The following is a 21,169-nucleotide window of genomic DNA, read 5'->3' on the forward strand; positions in this document are numbered from 1 at the left end:
AAAATAATGGCAGCACGGCCTTCTAGGCTCATTTGCAGCATACGGAAATCCTTAGAAGATTAATGATCCAAGTTTTTGTTTTCTTTATGGAACGATAAAACACACCACTTGAGTATCCCTGCCAAAATCGATATCGAATAACGCTAGCCAAACACTGCAAAATATATAAAATCGATTTATCGCCCAAACCTCCACGGAACGAATGCCTTTCTCAGGTCCCAGCTTTTGCTTTTCACTTATTTATCACCCATAGGGACAGCAGCAGCAGCAACAGCAGGTGCAGTAGGCTATTCCTGCACCTGATGGTCACGATGATGATGATGATGATGATGAAGGTAGCGGTGATGAACATTGAGTTGTGAATGATTGCCCCCGGCCGACACATTATCGTTCCGATGCTTCAGGCTTACCACACCGTCCGTGTCGAGGATGGTATCGATGGTGTCCCCGTCCCGGGTCGAGTGTTGGGTCTGTTTCCGACGGCTGCTGTACCTTCCGAGGAGGGCAATCGTCCCAACTCCACTGGCGGTGCTGCACCCACTGGCCACGTAGAGACCGCCCATGGCGCTGCTATTTCGACGGTTCCTTCCGCCGCCGGAACCGGGCCGGAAACAGCGGAACAGATTGAGGAAAGCCTTCCGGAAACCGCTACTCATGAAGCAGTACGTTATGGGATTGCAGCAGGACGACGAGTAGGCCAGCAGCTGGAAGAAGCTGATGGCCGTGTAGCCCAGATTGTGGTAAACGGTGCTCGGCCAGAACAGGGCCATCGTGTTGATTACGTACAACGGGGTCCAGCAGATGAAAAACTCCAACACCACTACGAACAGCATTTTGATGATGCGTTTTTTGTTCGTCAGGCTCTTTTCCATGTTGGATCTGGGCAGCATGTAAATAGTGAAACGAAAAAGGGAAAGTTAGTTGCATTGGTTGGTTGAATGTGGGATAAAGTAAGGTTCAAGTTACTTTGATGCATTTTCGATAAATTCAAAGCAGTTTTTTTTTCCAACGCTTCATTTTGGATTATAAAAAGTTCGCGTCATTTTGTTTAAAATAGTAAAAGGTATAGCTTTTTGCAATCCGAAATGATGCGTCGCAAAAAAAAATGCTTTGAATTCATCGAAAATAAAGTAGCACGTGGTGGTGCCACCACTGAGAAAATTAATTGCAATTTCAATCAGTTACCAGTGGAGCTGACGCGCCATGACGTCTCGTCAGATGTGCATTCTGATTTCTCAGAATGATGCCTGTCTCGTATGCATATCAACACAACACCTACTTCAGGCAGTGTCCCCATTTCCGGGTTGAAATTAGCTCGTAGTTAGAACTTAGAAGTGTGATGATTGGTAGCTTGAGAAGATCCATTAGGCGCAGTCAATAAGCAGTACGACGGATCAGATCATATTGTGAATCAAATTTAGAAATGTATAGGGAAGAGCACTGGTGAAACATTTCCTCAAACTTTTTTTTATCGCACTGTACTGACATTTTCAATCAAGTAGTAGTGCAATACTTGATTGACACGTATTTAGTAAGTTTTGAAATAATCGTCTTGAATTAGATGCATAGGAACAGAAAGGTAAAAAACTTAGCTGAGCGTAGTGAGTTATTAAAATACGGTGGTGAAGCACTGGCTAGAGCGCTGCTCTGGGTAATTGCCAAGATTTGGGAGGAGGAGATATTACCGGAGGAGTGGATGGAAGGTGTCGTATGCCCAATCTTCAAAAAGGGCGACAAGTTGGATTGCTACAACTACCGCGCGATCACACTGCTGAGCGCCGCCCACAAGGTACTCTCCCAAATTCTATGCCGCCGTCTGTCACCATTTGCAAGAGAGTTCGTGGGGCAATACCAGCCGGGATTCATGGGTGCCCGCGCTTCCGCGGACCAAATTTTCGCGATTCGGCAGGTTCTGCAAAAATGCCACGAATACAACGTGCCCACACATCATTTGTTCATCAATTTCAAAGCGCGTTGTTCGAGTATCGGGAACACTATCGAGTCCCTTTGAATTTCGAAGGGGGTTACGGTAAGGTGATGGACTTTCGTGTCTGCTATTCAACATCGCGTTAGTAGGTATGATCAGAAAAGCAGGGATTGACACGAGTGGCACGATGTTTAGGAAGTCCATCCAGCTTCTTGGCTTCGCCGATGACATTGACATTATGGCACGGAACTTTGAGACGATGGCGGAAACGTACATCAGACTGAAGCTAGGCGGATTGGACTTGCCATCAACGCATCGAAGACAAAATACATGAAAGAAAGAGGTTCGAGGTGGTCGATGAGTTCGTGTATTTGGGCGCACTGTTGACCGCCGAAAATGATACCAGCAGAAAAATTCAAAGACGCATTACGACAGGGAATCGTGCCTACTTTGGACTCCGGAGGACGCTCCGGTCGAATAAAATTCGCCACGAAGTTGACTATCTAAAATACGCTGATTAGACCGGTGGTCCTCTACGGCCACGAGACTGTGACTATGCTCGTGGAGGACAAACGTGCCCTTGGTGTTTTTGAACGGAAGGTGTTGCGTACCATCTACGGTGGAGTGCAGATAGATGACGGAACGTGGAGGAGGCGAATGAACCACGAATTGCACCAGCTGTTGGGAGAACCATCCATTGTCCACATTGCAAATTGGGCGACTCCAGTGGGCTGAGCATGTTGTAAGAATGTCGCACGAGACCCAGTGAAAATGGTTCTCGAAAGCGACCCAACAAAAACAAGAACAGGCACGCAGCGGGCAAGGTGGATCGACCAAGTAGAAGGCGACCTGCGGACCCTTCGCAGACTTGAGTAGAGCGGAGACGACTTCTTCAGACAACAGAGGACAACAAGGCCTTAGCCCGATTACAAGCAAGTAAGCCATCAAATTGATCCAGGAACGAAAAAACCATGGAACTGTGATATAACAATGAATTTGGTGTCTTAACATAAACATTGACCTGAATGACCATCGGACAGTTCTCCGGAAGATGCGTAAAAGTGGTCCATCCATGATACTGTTTCTAGAGCTCCGTAGTTTTGTCGAAAACACTACAAACTGTGATATATGAAAAAATTTAGGGTCGAGACATCAACATGAACCTGGATGGCCATGGAACTGTTCTCCAAAAGATCCGGAACATCCGTAAATTTGTCATACTGTGAAACTGATTCTAGAGCTCTGCAGTTCTTTTTTAAACACTGTGATATAAGAAACTACTGGATCACTTTTACGGATTTTCCGTATCTTCCGGAGGACAGTCTTATGGCCATCCAGGTCCATGTTTTGTCACGACCACAAATTCTGTCTTATATCACAGTTCCTAATGTTTTTGGAAAAAAAAAACTGCGGAGCTCTAGGATCAGTTTCATTGATTGACCTCTTTTATGGATGTTCTGGACTTACTAGAGGATGGCCCCATGGCCATTTGGGTCCATGTTTATTTCATGACCCCAAATTCCTTCTTATATCACAGTTCCATATGCTTTAGAAAAAACCATTTTTAAAGATGTTCTAGATCTTGCGGAGGACGATCCCATGGCCTTCTTGGTACATGTTTATGTCACGACCGCACATTAATTTATATATGACAGTTGAAAGTGTTTTCGAAAAAACTGTGGAGCTCTAGGATCAGTTTCATGGATTGACCACTTTTACGGATATTCCGGATCTTCCGGAGGACATCTAGGTTCATGTTTATGTCACAATCCCAAATTCATTCTATCATTACAGTTCCTAGTTCATTCTTATATCACAGATCCTAATGCAAAAAAAATGCGGAGCTCTAGGATCAGTTTCATGGATTGTCCACTCTTACGGATGTTCCGGATCTTCCGGAGGACGGTCCCATGGCCATCCAGGTTCATGTTTATTAGACTGATGCAAAATTTGAAATTTTCGCTCCACAGTGCTCAAACGGTTTCAAATCAGGTCCTGATTAGCCTCCCAAAATTTAAACTCATTTGGTAAGAAACTGACTTGGCACAAACTATTCGATGTTTATATGGAAATTACTATGGGAAAACCAAACTTTTTGTTCATTATCTTCTACCCATTTTTCGTATTGCTTTTTCGAAAATTTCTATAAATATTCTTACAGGAAATTTTCACAGCTACAACTTAGCGCAACATCGTTTTTCAGCCAAATGTTAAATTAAATAGTTATGAATTGTTTAAGAGATTGATGATCTTATGGCATGATCAAGCAGCTGTTCTGTGGGCAACACTGCATTCTGCAGTGTGACATAGTAGCCATGATATTTGTGATCTATTCTTCGCACCAGAAACACCAATGTTGCCTGCTGAACAGTTCAATGAGTATAATCATAAGACATCAGTGACTTGTAACATTAATAACTTTTGTTCCTTACAAGTGGTTTTCAACAAAGTTGTAGCTGAGAAAATTTGCTACAATCACTGCTATCATTTAAAAGCATACTGATGTGGTGAATTGTTAGATGCATATGAACAAAAACATAAGTTTTCCCATAGTAATTCCCATATAAACTTGAAATAGTTTGTCCAAGTCAGTTTCTTACTAAAGTAGTTCAAATTTTGGGAGGCTAATCAGGACCCAATTTGGAACGGTTTAAGCTCTGTGGAGTGAAAATTTCAAATTTTGCATCAGTCTAATGTTTATGTCACGACCCCAAATATTTTTGACGTAGGACTACGTCTTTCGGGAAGATGGGGGTGCACTTTATGAAAACCGACAAATGAAATTATGAAAGATTTTGAACGTTAATAACTTAGCTGCCGCTGGACCAATTTCAAACATTTTATCACCAATCGATCAGAAACATTTCTACGCATCGATAGCAATGCTTTTGACTGTTGATTTTTTAAATTAAAACTATTGAAAAAGTGGTAAATTTCAAGCATTGTCCAAAAGCTTCAAAATAACTAACAAATCCACCAATTACGTACATGCATGTGCTGCTTCCCCAACACAGTCATCAGATAATGGTTCCTAGATGAAACAAGTCGAAGTGACATTCGCCTCTGATCTTCGGGCGTGTACGAATAGGGAGGATGCAATTGCGGAACATTTTGCTGCCAATTCAGAATACAAAATGTTCTCCGTTTTTTTCCTTGGATTTGTTTTCTGTGCTGAGCACCATTGCTACCCACACCTGAACCCTACCTATCAACTCATGAACCGGGGACCAACGGCTTTACTTCCCTTCCGAATGAAGGCGTGTATCTGAAAAATCCAAATTTGGCCAACGCCCACCAGTTGCACCTTAAGAAAAATTTAAGGTGAATATTCGAAAAAATGCGGAACAGACCATTTTGAAAATCATTTGAACACGTCAAATGGCTAAAATGTACACAAACATCAGGATACAATTAAGTTCACCAATTTTCACTTTTAAACCACTGTGCAGACTTTCAAGACAACCTAGAACAGACGTTCAGTTTTGGTATCGTAAATGAAAAATGTGTGTTGCTTATCAGTAAGATACTTGAGAAGACGTTTGAATCCGTCCAAGGTTTCAACCAATACACGGCATTCACCCCGACGGCCAATTTGAAGTGAAAACCTGAATTTATCGAAGTTCAAAAGTTCCATGCGAAGAGCATGGAAATCAGAAGTGGTTATCACAATAGGCTATAGGCATTAAGCCGGGAAAGTTTACTAGAATTTTATCTGGATGATGGATTATTCTCATCATCCGTGAGCAAATCAAGTTGATGGCTCAAATTTATTTCATCAGCAGGGGGATCAAGAGATTGCCCTTTTATTTGCGCTTAGGCACCATGGCGGCAGTAGAACGTTTCTCCAAATCGACTTCCAAGCCAATTACTATAATAATCCGAAAGATCGAAGTTGGATTTTCCAAATCTATATCCAAGCAGCATTACCTCGGGTAGGGTCCAAACGAGTATCGAAGAGGAATTAGAGTCAAACAATATAGACAATTTGCAGGTAATATTGAGCACTGAGAAGTGCTGTTTAAATTTGTTATAGCTTTAGGTAGCAGTAACACTTTCTGCAGCAAAAATCAAATAGATCCACACGGACTGACCTTACTCTAATGTTGTTGACATATCAATCAGCAGCCATCGGCTTTGTCACCATTAGATATGTCACCTTGCTTTAGATGTCGGTAAATCCTGTTTTCCCTAAAAAAGTGATCTAAGAAGAAACCTTTAATTGGAATTCTAGCTGTCAAGCGCTTGGGTTTTATATTGCTAAATAAAAGAAAGTCTAGACAAAGTAGACAGTACAATTTATGCATAGTTTAACTTGTATTTCCAGCACTGGGTTTTGCTCTGTTGCTGTTGCTTCGGTGTTGCACTGAGCGCCCGACTTTCGAAGCACTCAAAGATTTATGTAAATTTCCCACAAATGCGCAGTATTTTCTTTATTTTAAGCTCTTTACTTTCTACCACTCGGTTGCCACGAACTTCCCCTTCAGCAACCTTCAGAGGATGATATTGCCTATTAATGAACTACCGTCGCCGCGTGCCTGCTTGGATTAGACGTCAATGGCACTTGCAGGTTGTTAGTCGAGCATTAGACTGGCCCACATTTATATGGGGGGAAATTTTAATCATTTATTTTCAATTCAATCTCATCTTAGAACCAAATGAGCTGAAACTTTCGGATAAAGATTTCTCACCAAAAGGCACAACTCTAGGGGTTGGCATGTAGAAAATTAGAACTTTCATTTTTTTTTTTTGAGCCAGTCTAGTCGAGCATAGCTCATTACCGTTGACACTCTTAACTGCGAAATGAAGTGAAAAGAAAGTCTCCGCGACGGCTTCGTGTGGCAAAAGGAGGGTGCACGGGAATTACTAATTAAGCTTTCTGCCACCCCGACATCTGCAACTCTTTACCTGCTGGGGAAAACAATAACAAAACACCTCTTTCACCCCCAGTTTAAATATAGAAGCTGAGCACTCACTTCCTTAGGGCGGGATTCTTCAGTCGGAGCGATTCCTTTCCTCCAAAGGCGGACGAATAGCTCCGGAAGGGTGGGCTGGAGGACGAATCAGAGTGAGGATTCCAGCTGACGACGACGGCGTTGACATCGTTTCCTGGAACAGTCTCCGCCGTCACGTTCATCACTGCCGTGGTCGTTGCCATTGTTTCTGCGGAAGATGCTGCTGTTGCTGCCGTCGTCGTCGTCGTCGTCGTCGCAGTCGCCGTGGTTGCTGCCGTGGTTGTTCGATGGCACTTGATCGAAGGGCAGCGCGTCTTGGTGCTTCCGTTCGGACGGATGTAGACCTCCATGTACTGGTCCGCTGCGAGGTGGGAAGACAAGTGAGAAAAAAGTGAACCTAATTAGATTGTCTTCAATTGGAAGTGAGTCAACGAGCGTTGTTAGGCTCAACTCAATGGATGATTCCGATCGAAGGCAAGACGAGGGAGGGCTGTAATTGAAGGGAAATTGATGTCTTGTTTACGATTCATCGCGTCTTAAGGGGCAACTTTTCATTCGTTTGTAGCTATTTGTACGATGGAGGGGGATAAAATGTTAAGAAGCGGTTTGTGATTATATTTGATTTGCGGTATTAATTTTATGTTCTCCGGCATGATTAAAGCATTATTTATTTTGTCATGCCATCGTGATTAACAAAGTAATTCGAACTTTCAATATTATATTTTTGCTAGCACTTGAAAACCGCTGACGTTCCCCGTACGTGACATCACAAATAGGGGTCTGTTGTTTAGGCGAAATTAAATGGAACTCGAATTCCAAAACATCGTTGTAATTTTTTTGTTTCTGAACGAAGAAAAAAGAATTCAACAGAATTTCACGAGATCAAAATGCATACCCTTAATCGAGAATTCAGTAATTTGATACATGTTTCCTCCAGATTTTTCCACGGAAACGACGTTTACGGTACGTTGTTTGCGGTTGGAGTTTTAGCCGGTATTCCTTTTTACCAATGTCAAGCTGCCTGATCTTTGGTAGTAAGAATTCTTACCGCAAATTCAAGACCAATAATTGAAATGGCTTTAACTCCATTTTGTAAACAAACAAGCCTTACAACCATTTTCTCGCAAACCGAAACCTTCATTCGCAAACCTAAACCACAATCGGGTAGAGGATAATTTCCCCTACCTGTTAATTATGCTGGTTAGCCTTTGCGGACTTCGGTTCGCGAGAAAATGGCCTTACAAGGTTTGTTTACAAAATGGAGTTAAGGCCATTTCAATTGTTAGTCTTGAATTGTATCTTTATTACCAAACACCAAGTACCAAGGAATCAATAAAAAGTAGAAGGGTCTGTGCCTAGGGGCACGAACGGAAGCTTGACGTAGGACCGCTAGTGGACGGAATAAATGTGAAGAGCATTTAGTTCTTTAAATTGATCAATTATCTATTATCTCGACTCTTTCCGTTTTTGAATTGTAGGCGTACCAAATTTGTAGTAATTTTTTTCAAAGAGAAAGTTGATTAAGAGAATCAGTCAAAATCACTTGCACCCCTGCTTCCAAGTTTGGTTACAAGATTACAACTCTGGAGAGCATTTTGTGTGGTCGTTGGGGACTTGTGGTTCTGAATATGGACAAACAAGCACAGATAAATTCTATTCCAACTCTTTACTGTTATAAGCTTGATGGCCCTGAAAAGGGCCGTTTTATTGTAGAGGACATCCATGGCCACTTGCGCTTGGCGTGTTTAGTGTAGGTGACAGCATTACTTACTTGATACTTGATGGGCTACGAATTGCCAGGTTGATTCAACGCCGAACGAAGTACTCTTCTCCATTGGACTCGGTCCTGAGCCAATCGCTTCCAGTCGCCATGAACGTTTAGCGACCTGATGTCCTCCTCAACTGCAAATAGCCAACGTATCCGAGGTCTACCCCGGAGTCGACGACCTCTACCGGGTTCTCTGCTGAATATAATATTTGCTTGTCGTTCTTCCGGCATCCGCACTGTATGCCCAGCCCACCGTAGTCTGCCGTGTTTTATAAGCTTCACTATATCCGTACCGTTATACACTTGGTACAACTCGTGATTCATGCGACGCCGCCAGATGCCATTCTCCTGTTTACCGCCGAGTATTGTTCGCAGCACCTTACGCTCGAAGACACCAAATGCTCTCCGGTCAGACTCTTTTAACGTCCACGATTCGTGGCCGTAGAGGGCTACCGGAAGTATCAGCGTCTTATACAGAGCGAATTTCGTTTTCGTTTGCAGGCTACGGGACTTCAGCTGGCTACGTAATCCGTAAAAGGCCCTGTTTGCAGCTGCAATACGTCTCTTCACCTCGCGGGTAACATCATTATCGCATGTCACTAGTGTTCCAAGATACACAAATTCTTCCACTACCTCAAATTGTTCACCATCTAACAACACTACACTACCAACACCACTATTGCTCCCACGCTGTCTACCGGCTACCATGTACTTTGTTTTGGTAGAACTTATCGTGAGCCCAATCCTCGCCGTCTCCCTCTTAAAAGGCACAAACGCCTCTTCCACTGCTCTACGGTCAATTCCGATGATATCGATGTCGTCCGCAAAGGCAAGGAGCATGTACGATCGTGTGATGATGGTACCGTTCCTCTGCACACCAGCTCTCCTAATCGCTCCTTCAAGAGCAATGTTGAACAGTAAGTTTGAAAGTGCATCACCCTGCTTCAATCCATCTAAGGTCACGAACGAGGTCGAAATCTCATCTGCAACCCTTACACTTGATTTCGATCCATCTAGCGTTGCGCGAATCAGTCTAATTAGTTTCGCCGGAAAACCATGTTCTAGCATAATCTGCCAAAGCTCATTTCTCTTCACTGAATCGTATGCTGCTTTGAAATCAATAAACAGATGGTGAGTCTGCAAGTTGTACTCCCGGAATTTATCAAGGATTTGACGCAGGGTAAACATTTGATCCGTCGTTGATCGGCCCTCACGAAAACCAGCCTGGTATTCACCGACGAAGGACTCCTCAAGCGGTCTCAATCTGTTAAACAGAACGCGTGACAGTATTTTGTACGCCGAATTCAGAAGAGTTATTCCTCGATAATTGGCGCACTCGAGTCTGTGCCCTTTTTTGAATAATGGGCAAATGAGGCCATCCAACCAGCTAGCAGGCAGTTCTTCGTTAGAATACGGTGGATTGCTTGATGCAGCTGCTCACGTCCGTGTTTGAAAAGTTCGGCCGGGAGCTCGTCCTTCCCAGCAGCCTTATTGTTTTTCAGCTCACGTATTGCCTTTTTAACCTCGTCTAGCGTTGGAGGCTCCACAGCTTGATCGTCGTCTGCGATGTTTACTCTGTTCCTCGATACTCCCTCACTCTCTCCATTCAACAATGTCTCAAAATGTTCTTTCCACCTGGCAGCCACCATTGTTTTATCTGTCAGCAAATTCCCCTCAAGGTCATTGCACATGGCGGGAGATGGCGCTGTTTTACTCCGCACACCATTGACAGTCGCGTAGAACCTTCGCATATCGTTCTGTTCCATACTTTCTTGCGCCTCAGCAATCACGCGTTCTTCGTATTGCCTTTTCTTTCTGCGGTGGGTTCGTTTCTCAGCTGCCCTTGCTACCTTGTACCGCTCTCTGTTCAGCCGGGTACCAGACACTAACATCCGGCTTCTGGCAACGTTCTTCTCATCCGTCAACCTCTGGCACTCCTCATCAAACCAGCCATTACGTGGTCGTCTTTGAGCTGTACCTATCACTTCTTGTGCTGTTGTGTTCACCGCTCCGTGGATTGCGCTTGGCGTGTTTAGTGTAGGTGACAGCATTACGGACCTCATTTTCCAGGAACACCTTCAGCACACCTCGTAGATCAGACCGGAGATACGTTTGACACCACCACGGCGAGCCAGACGACCGATGGCGGTCATCTCGAAGAACTTTGCAATGACGCTTGGCGCCTCCTTTACCAGACCTTTTCCTCCTTTGCCACGACCAGTCAATTGTTGCTTGTTAGGTGTGAAGGAGTGGACTAGCCACCACCTTCCTGCTGCTGCTATTGCTGTTCACCACGCCGTCCGAAGCGAAAATGAGCTAATGCCATACAGCAGCGCTCTTTTATATCTTTTCAGGTAAAGCAGAATGATGTAGTAGTAGTAACATTATTTTTATTTCTGTTGATTATGGTAGTACATTGATTTATCATTTTAATTGATTAGCCTACGTGGCTCTTCATCTTTGTTTAATTTGATATTCTAATTTAATATTTTCGTTTTTCAACTAGTTTACAGAATACCCCTTTGGGGATGTGTTTTATTTGAATTGATAAAAGTGATAACCTACCTAACTACGAGTATAACTTAACCTATCGTGCTAGATCACGTATGATCTGATGATTTGATCTCAGACAGGTGTCTCTGAACCTTTCCAGGATGAATACTCTCCGTTCTTCTAATGTCTGAATTACAGCCAGGAGGTGGATTTCTTTGGAGTTTAAGGTGATGGCATTTTGCGCAACTCTCCCAGATTGGCATACCGTACTCGATTACAGGAAGGATGATTTGTTTGTAGACAGCAAGCTTATCAAGCACGACCTCTTTGGACCATTCCACTACTGTGCCGTTCAGGCAGATCTTGTTATTCTCCGACGGAACAAGTCTAGGAGATTTAGAGTGTGGAAAGATAATGACCTGGGTCTTTGCCGCGTTGATACGGATCTTCCAGCTGTTGAAATATTCAGACAGGACGTCCAGGCCTCTCTGAAGTTTGGCAGTCAGAGCTCCGATGAACCTACCCTTGTAGACGATGGATGTGTCATCTGCGAACAGAGACAACGATCCACCATCAGGGAGAGCCGGCATATCGGAGGTGAACAGGTTGAGTAGGATGGGGCCAAGGATGCTTCCTTGTGGAACCCCAGCACCGATGTTGAATGCATCCGATGTGATGCCATTCAGAGAGACTCGGAACGTCCTGTCTGATAGATAGTTGTTTATTATCTTCACTAGAAAGATTGGAAGACCGTACTGCTGCAATTTGAACACCAGGCCATCATGCCAGACATTGCCGAACGCTTTTTCAACGTCCAACAACGCCATGGCAGATGTTTTCGAAACAGACTTGTTCCGTCTGAGAATGTTTGTGACTCGAGTCAGCTGGTGGACGGTCGAACGACCTTTCCGAAAACCAAACTGTTCCTCGAGTAACAAGTTGTTTTCATCGGCAGATGTTAGGAGCCGGTGGTACAGTGCTCTTTCGAACAGTTTTATAACCCTGAGAGAAGGCTGATTGGTCGATAACTTGAAGGAGAGGACGGATTCTTCCCAGGTTTCCGGATGGGTATGACTTTAGCTGACTTCCAACACGAGGGGAAGTAGCCAAGTCTGAGGCACTGATTAAAAATCAGTGCCAGATGGTTGTAGAATCTGGTACTCAAGTGTTTGAGTTCCAGATTCAGGATGTTGTCGAAACCTGGGGCCTTCATGTTTTTAGATGATTTTATATAGGCCAACAGTTCGTCAGCCGTAATCTCGGATTCCTCTGGAAAAATGTTAGAAATCTGAAGAAGATTAGATGCATTTTCAGCAACCTCAGATTCATGAGGGCTGACGATGTTTTGTCCGAGATTATGGGAGCTGACGAAGTGTTGACCTATCGCGGCAGCCTTCTCTTCAGGCGTTATCAGATGAACCATTGGGTCGCCGAGACGATCCAGTGGGGTCAGTGGTGGAATGGGCCTAGGCTTGTTTTTAAGAGTTTCCAGAAGGGCTTAGCACAATCTGGGAGAGAGCGGATCTTACTAGAAAAATCGTTATTTCTGAGATCCACCATTCTGGCCTGAATGATCTTTGTTAATCTATTACAATTCGTCTTCAAGTTAGGCAGGCCAGTACGCTGGTACTGCCTACGAATGGTGTTACGCAGTCTAATTAGATCTTTGGTAGGGCTGTCAAGGTTCAGAATGTTACTCACCTGTCTGGATACTGGCACGTGTTGTTCTCTGGCCCGGGAAATCACCTCTTCGATGGTTTGTAGACACCGGTCAACATCTTCCGACGTCCCCGGTTGGACATCGTAGTCGATGGTTGTGTCGACGCAGTGTTGATATTGCGCCCAGTTGACTCGATGGTAGTTGCGCCGGGAAGCTTCGAATCGGTTTACCGAGGATCCAACTTCGGCCACCACCGGGTAGTGGTCCGAGCTCAGCTCCTGGAATGCCACAGGTTGCGAGATGTTGTGTCCCATGTTGCTTACGAAGATGTCGATGGTCGCATGGACCCCAGACCGACTCAACCGGGTGGGAGAGTCCGGGGCCAAGATGGTATAGTGGCCCTCTTGCAGGTCTTCATTGCTCCGACCGTTGCCCCAAGCTTGATGTTTTGCGTTCAGATCGCCAGCGATGATAAAGTTCCCGCTCCTCCGGGTGAGTTTGATGATGTCTTTCCGGAGGGCCACTGACGACCCGTCCCTGATGTTGGTTTGCTTGGGGCAGTAGGCCGCAATGTTGGTGATTGGGCCAAGTGATGTGCTCACCTCCACTCCGATGGCTTCAATTGTTTTCAGCTGGAAGTTTGGTAGCAGCCGGCAACTGATGTTCCGTCTTGCAGCGATGGCCACTCCTCCACCTCCAGAGCAGGTGCGATCAAGTCTGACGAGCCGGAAGTCGGGCAGGAATACGTTCAGTTCTGGCTTCAATTGCGTCTCGGTGATGTCTCCTTGATGTTGAGGAAATCGAGTAGCTCTCTATGCTTGTTCGTCAGTGAGCAAGCGTTCCAATTTGCAATTTTTATAGCTTCACGGTCCATACTTGGTGACGAGTGACAAGGCAGCATGAAGCTGTTCAGATCGAGTCTTGCAGGTACGCATGATGATGATGACCTCGGCCACGAGCGTCACAAGTTCCTCCGAGGTGAACGGAGAATCGTCGACAAATTCACCTGAGACAGCACCAGCGTATGATAAACCAGGGGCGGTGTGGATGAACCTGGAATTGGCTGGGCCGCAGACACAGCAAGACGATGCTGAACTGTCCGACTGTTGGGAACCATTTGGATACTCGCGGGATTGGCTTGTTGGTTGTTGAGCGGAAGCGGTGCTAGGTTCGGAACATGTCGACGGGGCTGGAGAGCTGGGTACTGGACTTCCGTTAGTACAGGAGGCGAACGATGATTACGAAGGCGACCGAGCTGGTTGATGATTGTGGCCTTCCGACGGATATTAATGAACTCCACTCGCTTGGGACATCCGCGATTGGAGGCTTGGTGGTTTCCACCGCAGTTGACACACGTTGGCTCGATGTCATCGACTTGCTCACAGGACGCAGTTGAGTGAGTTCCAGCACACTTGCCGCAGTTTGTCTTCATGTGGCAGTTTTTGGTGCCATGGCCATATGAGAGGCAGTTCATACACTGCGTTACATCACGATGTTGGGGTTTGTAATGCTCCCAACTGATGATGACCTGAAACAGGTCCCGGATTTTGGATCTCAGAGCCGCAAGACTGGTGGATCCCTTCGTGAAATGCACCAGGAACAACTGATCACGGAAGCTGGTGTTTTGGTTGGGACGCCGGTCCATCTGGAACACGGCCTCAGGTTGGAGCCCAAGCCGCTCCAGCTCGGACTTTACCGCATCAGCCTCGAACGACGGTAATCCACGCAAAACCACCTTCAGTGGCTTGCTCGATGGCAGATCATGTGTGAAGAAGTCCACGTTGTTGTTCTTCAGGAAACTTCCTATTTGTTTGTACTCCTCCAGGCTGGAGCACATGGTTTTGGTACCAATGCTGCAAAGCTTGAAGCGAGGCAGCAGCTTGTGTTTTGCCAGTTCGGCACCCAGCTTGGCAACATCCTTCACCGGCGTGAAAAGCGGGGGAATCCGCTCTCGTCCTGCAATGGGAACGGCGTCACCATCGCCATTTTCTTTCGGGAGTACTGCATACTGGTTGGCTTGCAGAACTCGTTTTCCGACGTCATCCTGCGACGCGCTGGGCTTGATTAGCACCTTCTTTGAAGGGCCCGCTGCTGGTTCATTGGCACGTTTACGCACCATTTGTTTCGTGTTTGCAAGTTCAATTAAACTTGCCAGAACACGAGAAGGTGGCGACACTTCCACGGCGCAACGCGACAGCACAAAACGAAACAAAATCGAATCGAGAACTCGAGTGAAAATACGGACTGAACAGCTCGACAGTCGAGCAAAGAATGAAGCAGAATGATGTGCAACCAAGTGGTATAAAAGCTACAAAGACTCTTCCCATTATGAGTAGTTTGCTATCAAGTAGCGACACTGGATCATTTCCTTTTGCGTAAACGGTGAATGAGAACGACCCAAATTTGAGTTTAGTTCACTCATAATCGCCAAAAGTGCAGGAACTCAGCGATGAGTAAATTTGTCTCATGGTTTCCTGTAGAAAACCTAAAAAATCTGCCAGAAAATGAAGAAATTGACGAATATTTTATTCAGTCTTGGAGTAGTACCAATAGACTGAGTGAATCCAATTTTTACTTTTCTCAAATTCGGGAGTTTTTCCCTGGAAAATCCTGGAAAACATGAGGCAAATTTACTCATCGCTGAGTTCCTGCACTTTATTTCTTATTTCTGAGATAACTAAACTCAAATTTGGGTCGATCTCATTCGCCGTGATATCACCTTGAAAGATATCGGCGCCGGTGGTTAGCGTGATTACCTCTCACCCCAGCAGGCCTGGGTCCAATCTCAGTCGGCGCCACCGGAATGTTCTAAGGCATAACATCTCTGATCACGCCTTCCTTCGGGAAGTAAAGCCGTTGGTCCCCGGTTGAGTTGATGGGTCGATTGGTAGGGTCCAAGTGTGGGAGCTGCCTCCCTGGCGGCGGTAGCATTGGAGCTCAGTACGGAAAACAAATCTCGCGTCACTTTCAATAGGTTCTATCTACATTGATCGATTCTCTTCATCGACACTCTCTTTCGTAAATAACTCGGCTTCACAAATGTTTCCTGCCGTCTTCGTCGAATCGTTGGTTCTGAATATGGACAAACAGGCAGATGAATTCTATTCCTACTCTTTACTGTAATAAGCTTGGTGGCCCTGAAAAGAGCCGTGTTGTTGCCAAAGTTGGTGATGATTTTACCTCCGAAACCAAACAGAGTGCGTCTCTGGCACTTCAAAACGTAGATGACATCCATGGCTGCTTACGCTTGGCGTGTTTAGTGTAGGTGACAGCATCACGGATCTCATTTTTCAGGAAGACCTTCTGCACACCTCGTAAATCAGACCGGAGATACGTCAGACACCGCCACGGCGAGCCAGACGACGGATGGTAGTTATCTCGAAGAATTTGCGTTTGGTTCTGAATATGGCGATGAGTGTGCAAAATATTACGCAATTCCATCCTCCCTATTCGCACGCGCCCGAGGATCGAAGGCGAATGCCACTTCGACTTTTTTCTTCTACTTACTACTCTCTGTCGACTGTGCTGGGGAAGTAGCATATGGTGGATTTGTTAGTTAATTCGACGCTTTTGGACAATGCTGGACATTAACCAGTTTTCTTGTTTTAAATCAACATTTGAAAGCATTGTTATCGATGCGTAGCCATATTTCTGATCGTTTGATGATAAAATGATTAAAATTGGACCAGGGGCAGCTGAGTTATTAACGTTCAAAATCTTTCTTAATTTGTTACATGTTCCATTTTCGGTGTTCACAAAATGTACCCCCATATAGAAATCAAAGTGGTACATCAAAAATACAAAAAAATAAAGCTACAAATTTAGTACGCCTACAATTCAAAAACGAGAGGAGTAAAGATAATAGATGATCGATCAATTAAAAGAATTAAATTATCTTCACATTTTTTCCGTCCACTAGCGGTCCTACGTCAAGCTTCCGTTCGTGTCCCTAGGCGCAGACCCTTCTGCAGGAACTGTGATATAAGACATTTTTCGGGTCGTTACATAAACATGGGACCGTCCTTTGGAAGATCCGGAACATTTATAAAAGTGGTCAATCCATGGAACTGATCCTAGAGCTCCGTTTTTTTTTTCGAAAACACATTCTTAAACGAATAAATTGGTTTGGTAACTGGTTTCCCATGAAAAAAAAATCAATAAAATGGGTACTTTTCACTTATTTTGAGAAAATAAGAAGAAAAAAAAGATGTATTCGGTTAATACTCATTAAAGAACAAAAACCGGTTTTACTCATTTCATGACTAGCCACTTTTCTTGAAAATGAGTAAAATTTTACTCATTAATGGGTACCTTGGAGTTAGCGTGTAAAGGTACCAATTTCAAATACGACAGTGAGCATGCATAAGGGCGAATACGCGATGATCGATTCTCTTCGTCGATTTTCTCTTTTGTTAATAACTCGCTAGATTTAACGTTTCTCGGTGCGTTTGCTGTTGCTTTTGATAGCCAATACAACCTGTTACAACTCTGCATTGAACAAATTCTAGAAAATTGTTTCGCTTAGCTGTAGCAATGCAAAGAGAAAATCGATGAAGAGAATCGATCATCGCGTATTCGCCCTTATGCTCACTGTCGAATTGTATTTTACTTTTCAGTTGTCATTTCAAAATCTCGAGGACACTCAGGGATTGCAAAACGTATGGTGCTATATTCCTCTAGAGATTCCAAGGCGAGACTTTTAGACGATATAAAGTGCAAAAAGCAACGAAAGCATTGAGCAATCAATTTGTCACTTGCTGCGTGCTCCCACGAGCTGATGGCAATAAAAAAAAACGTACTCACGTACATATTTCACTCGTTAGGCACCAAACACGAAAGACGCCCAACGGAGGCAAGCGCTTCTTCGAGGCAACACTAGGCGCAAACGAATTCCTCGTATTCGCAGCCATATGAAACGCCCCTTAATCATCCGTAGGGGAAACTGGACACATTCGATCTCTGGGGACACTTGAACTTGCTCTGTTTTTTTTTTCGAATTCCAGAAGGGTTTTCTTTTTCGGGCCAGTTGCCATTTGCTTAAATTGAATATTCGTAGTACCTTTTTGGATATTGAAACGCATCAAATTTCCACAGCTCTAAACTTCGATTGAGTAGAATCAATTGTAATCATTGTATTGGTACTGCATCTTTTGATCTTTTGCTCAGTTTTATTTGAATTTGGAAGCTCAGATAGGGGAGACTTGATCCAAAAAAAAAAAAAAATAAAACTCTGTTTGTGGCTATATTTGAATCCCCGGATTTTTCCCTCACTCCATCCCGAAATGTGTGATAAAATTTATATTAAGATACATATCATAGAAAAGGGATCAAGTGTTTCTTAATGTTTAAAACTACGCCTACTTTTAGGAACGTAAATATAACACAAAGGGGACTCCAGCCTCCTCAATTTCTCTAAATGCATTTTTGGTCATTTTTCGGAAAATAAAAACCGAACTTTTGAGAAATTATGCATTACTTTCGAGGATTCAGTGTATCTATAAAGTGACATAAGATATTTCTCTAAGAACCTGTGTGAAAACCACATAAAATTTTGACTCTCCCGCTGAGAAATATCAAAAATTAAAACTGGGAATCAAGTGTATCCATTCTCCCCTACCGTTCGTTTCACAGTCCTATTCTTTCGTGGCGGCGATGTGACACCTACTAACAAGTCAAAACATCATACCGATGTTCGCCTCATGCCAATCGACATCGACATGATGTTTTGACATGTTGTATGATGTCACATCGCCATCACACCAGAAGGGAGCTGTCCTAAAGATGTTGTGCCCCGATTCGACAAAGAAGGCAAGTTCAATGACAAGCACGATTCACACATCGTTGGGCTTGCTGCGATAATAAAATGCTACGGCAACACCTGATTGAATATACAAATCTCACTTAAGAGGTAACAATGATCCCACTGCACAGGGGGGGCGAAGTCTATTTTTTTTTCATGAATTATTATTTTTTTCATATTCATTCAAATTCTCAGATAAATGTTGAGCACCAAATTTCATGCCAACTATGTTGGAAAAGAATTCAAACAAACAATTTGATTACGACCGGTTTTTTGTATGGAGTCACCCCACCGCGCACTGCTCGCTGCCAATGGACCTATGACGACGGCGTGTCGAAAAATTCAATTTGCAATCGCAAGGGATGGGAGGTTGGGCTGGTGTCAATTGGTGGAATTTACGACAGTTCGCGATTCAAGTGCCAAGGCAATTCACGCTGGAATTTGTCATACTGCTGAATCTCAAAGCGAACCCCAACGGAAATACTCTTCACTGGTTGCTACACAGACATTTGAGAGCAGGCACAGTACTGTGTAACAGCCCGCAAGTGCAGATCTGTAAATGATTTTATCTCTGCTGCAGCGCAGCTGTTTACCAACTTTTACTTCGTTGCAAAAGCAAACTTTTCAAAGCCCTTCCCGTCTCTCCCTTCTCTAATTTCTTTTAACTTTCAGCATCCGACAAGGGTGAGTGGTACGTAAAACTAGTTCGTGCCTTCTTGGCGAATGCATTTTTGTCATCCTATCAGCTTGTGTTTACGTAGTGGTCTAAAACCATAAAAACGTGATCGTTTAAGATTTGAGCAGGAAAACTTGATTTTAAGTATTTTCTGTTTTCAGGAAATTTTCTTGAAATTTACCTTTCTAACTTTTGGCACTATGCGTTTTATGATTAACCTTAATAATCTCAATTGATTAAATTAATTGCAGTTACTTTCAATCTATTTTTCTAGCAGTTCTTTCGGTCGATGCGTCGTCGACTTTGAAAAGCAATCGTTTAGTGGTGAGTGTGTGAGTGCTGACCACGTTTTGCGTCCATTGCTGCAATGGAAGTGCTCTACCTACTAGCATAATTCTTAAATTCCCGAGACATTTATGTGGGGTCGTAGAGTTCTCTGCATCTCTCTTAAGTAAATGTTGGACTAACATAACTTTCCCATCCCTACCAGTTGTAAGGACGTGGCCAGGACAATCCTTAACTGTTGGAGAGGGATATGTCTTTGTCTGGGAGATTGTTACAATTAGTAAAGCTCGATTCAAAGTAAATCTCGACGCACGGTTTAATACACCACCGCGCCCCTGGTGGTTGGAACAAAAAACGTTTGACAGGCATTTGTTGATGTTTCATTGACGACGAAATCCGTGAAATCCGAGCTGAAGTGTAAGGCTGTGCATCTTGTGGGCGTTGAGAGCCTCGAACAAATTGCTGTTCAAGTCGATTTACAACATCAATCGATCTTCCTGTGTTGCATATCTATATTCGACCAAACAGTCAGCCCGACAGCTCCTTGGTATGGCGAACCCTCACGATACAACCATAGTTGTGGGCGATTACTATCTGCCAAATCTAGCTTGGGACTTCGATGAGGACGTCAGAGGATTTGTGCCTCTCAATGCTTCATCAGAACAGAAACTCGCTGTAATGGAGTCCATGCTGTCTGCTGGATTGAAGCAAATCAACGATCTGGTGAACACGAATGGTAAGCTTCTTGACCTGGTTCTCGTCAGTGACCCCGATTGCATCGAGCTGTTTGAACCACTCTCTGCAATTATGAAAGTTGATTGTCACCACAAGCCGTTGGTTCTAAAAGTTGACTCCCGTTCGAGAGATCATCCGCTCCCGTACCCAGCAGCCCGCAGTGAGTATAATTTTGCACAATGTGATTTCGATGTTGTTAACACGAGGATTGCCACCTTGGATTGGGTACAAATACTTGACCAACCCACCATTGATGCCACCGTCGCCGTATTCTACGACAACATCTATAAAATAATCCAAGATACTGTTCCGGTGAAGACACGAAAATCTTGTTTGCAATTCCACAACTTTGGTGGAATCCGCAATTGCGTAATCTGCGTAACCGGCTGCGTAAAGCTCGAAAACGTTACTTCGTTCGCGGACCGCAGCAAACAAGTATACGGTGCAGCTAGTAGAAGCAGAGAATAATAGTTTGCAGGAAGCTCGCTTTCGTGAGTGCGTCGACAACCGGGACAATCGGGGTTTCAAGGAAAATCCATCGTCGTTCTGGTCTTTTATCAACTCTCGGAAAAGATCAGCTGGTATTCCCGTGGACGTCACCTACGGTAGTAGAAGCTCCACCACCGACACCCCTTCTGCTGACCTTTTCGCTGACTTTTTCCGAAGTGTTTTCGAACCCGATCAAACTCCTCCACCGCAGCAATACATTGATCAGCTACCAAGATACGACATTCACCTGCAGCAGCTCATCTTCAGTCAAGACGCTATTCTCAAAGCCCTTTGCTCCAGGCCCGGACCGTATTCCACCGTCTTCCGTCAAGACCTGTGCAGCATCGTTGGCCACTCCCGTTATGTCTATTTTCAATCGATCGC

General features: G+C 44.3%; 1 protein-coding gene across 1 annotated transcript in view; it reads right to left on the bottom strand.

Annotated features, from left to right (window-relative positions):
- Positions 1–216: 216 nt before the first annotated feature.
- Positions 217–21,169, bottom strand: part of LOC135713333 (cholecystokinin receptor type A-like) — a 156,158-nt gene continuing 135,205 nt past the window's right edge. The window contains exons 5-6 of the mRNA XM_065236436.1: positions 6,901–7,240; positions 217–879 (exon numbers count right to left, since the gene is read on the bottom strand). Coding sequence (XP_065092508.1) covers positions 288–879; positions 6,901–7,240 — 932 coding nt within the window. The 3' untranslated portion in view covers positions 217–287. The remainder of the gene's footprint in view (positions 880–6,900; positions 7,241–21,169) is intronic.

Source organism: Ochlerotatus camptorhynchus, unplaced genomic scaffold (genome assembly GCF_037179485.1).
Source record: "Ochlerotatus camptorhynchus isolate MF236.1 unplaced genomic scaffold, CSIRO-AGI_Acam_v1.1 ptg000550l, whole genome shotgun sequence".
NCBI classification, from domain to species: domain Eukaryota; kingdom Metazoa; phylum Arthropoda; class Insecta; order Diptera; family Culicidae; genus Ochlerotatus; species Ochlerotatus camptorhynchus.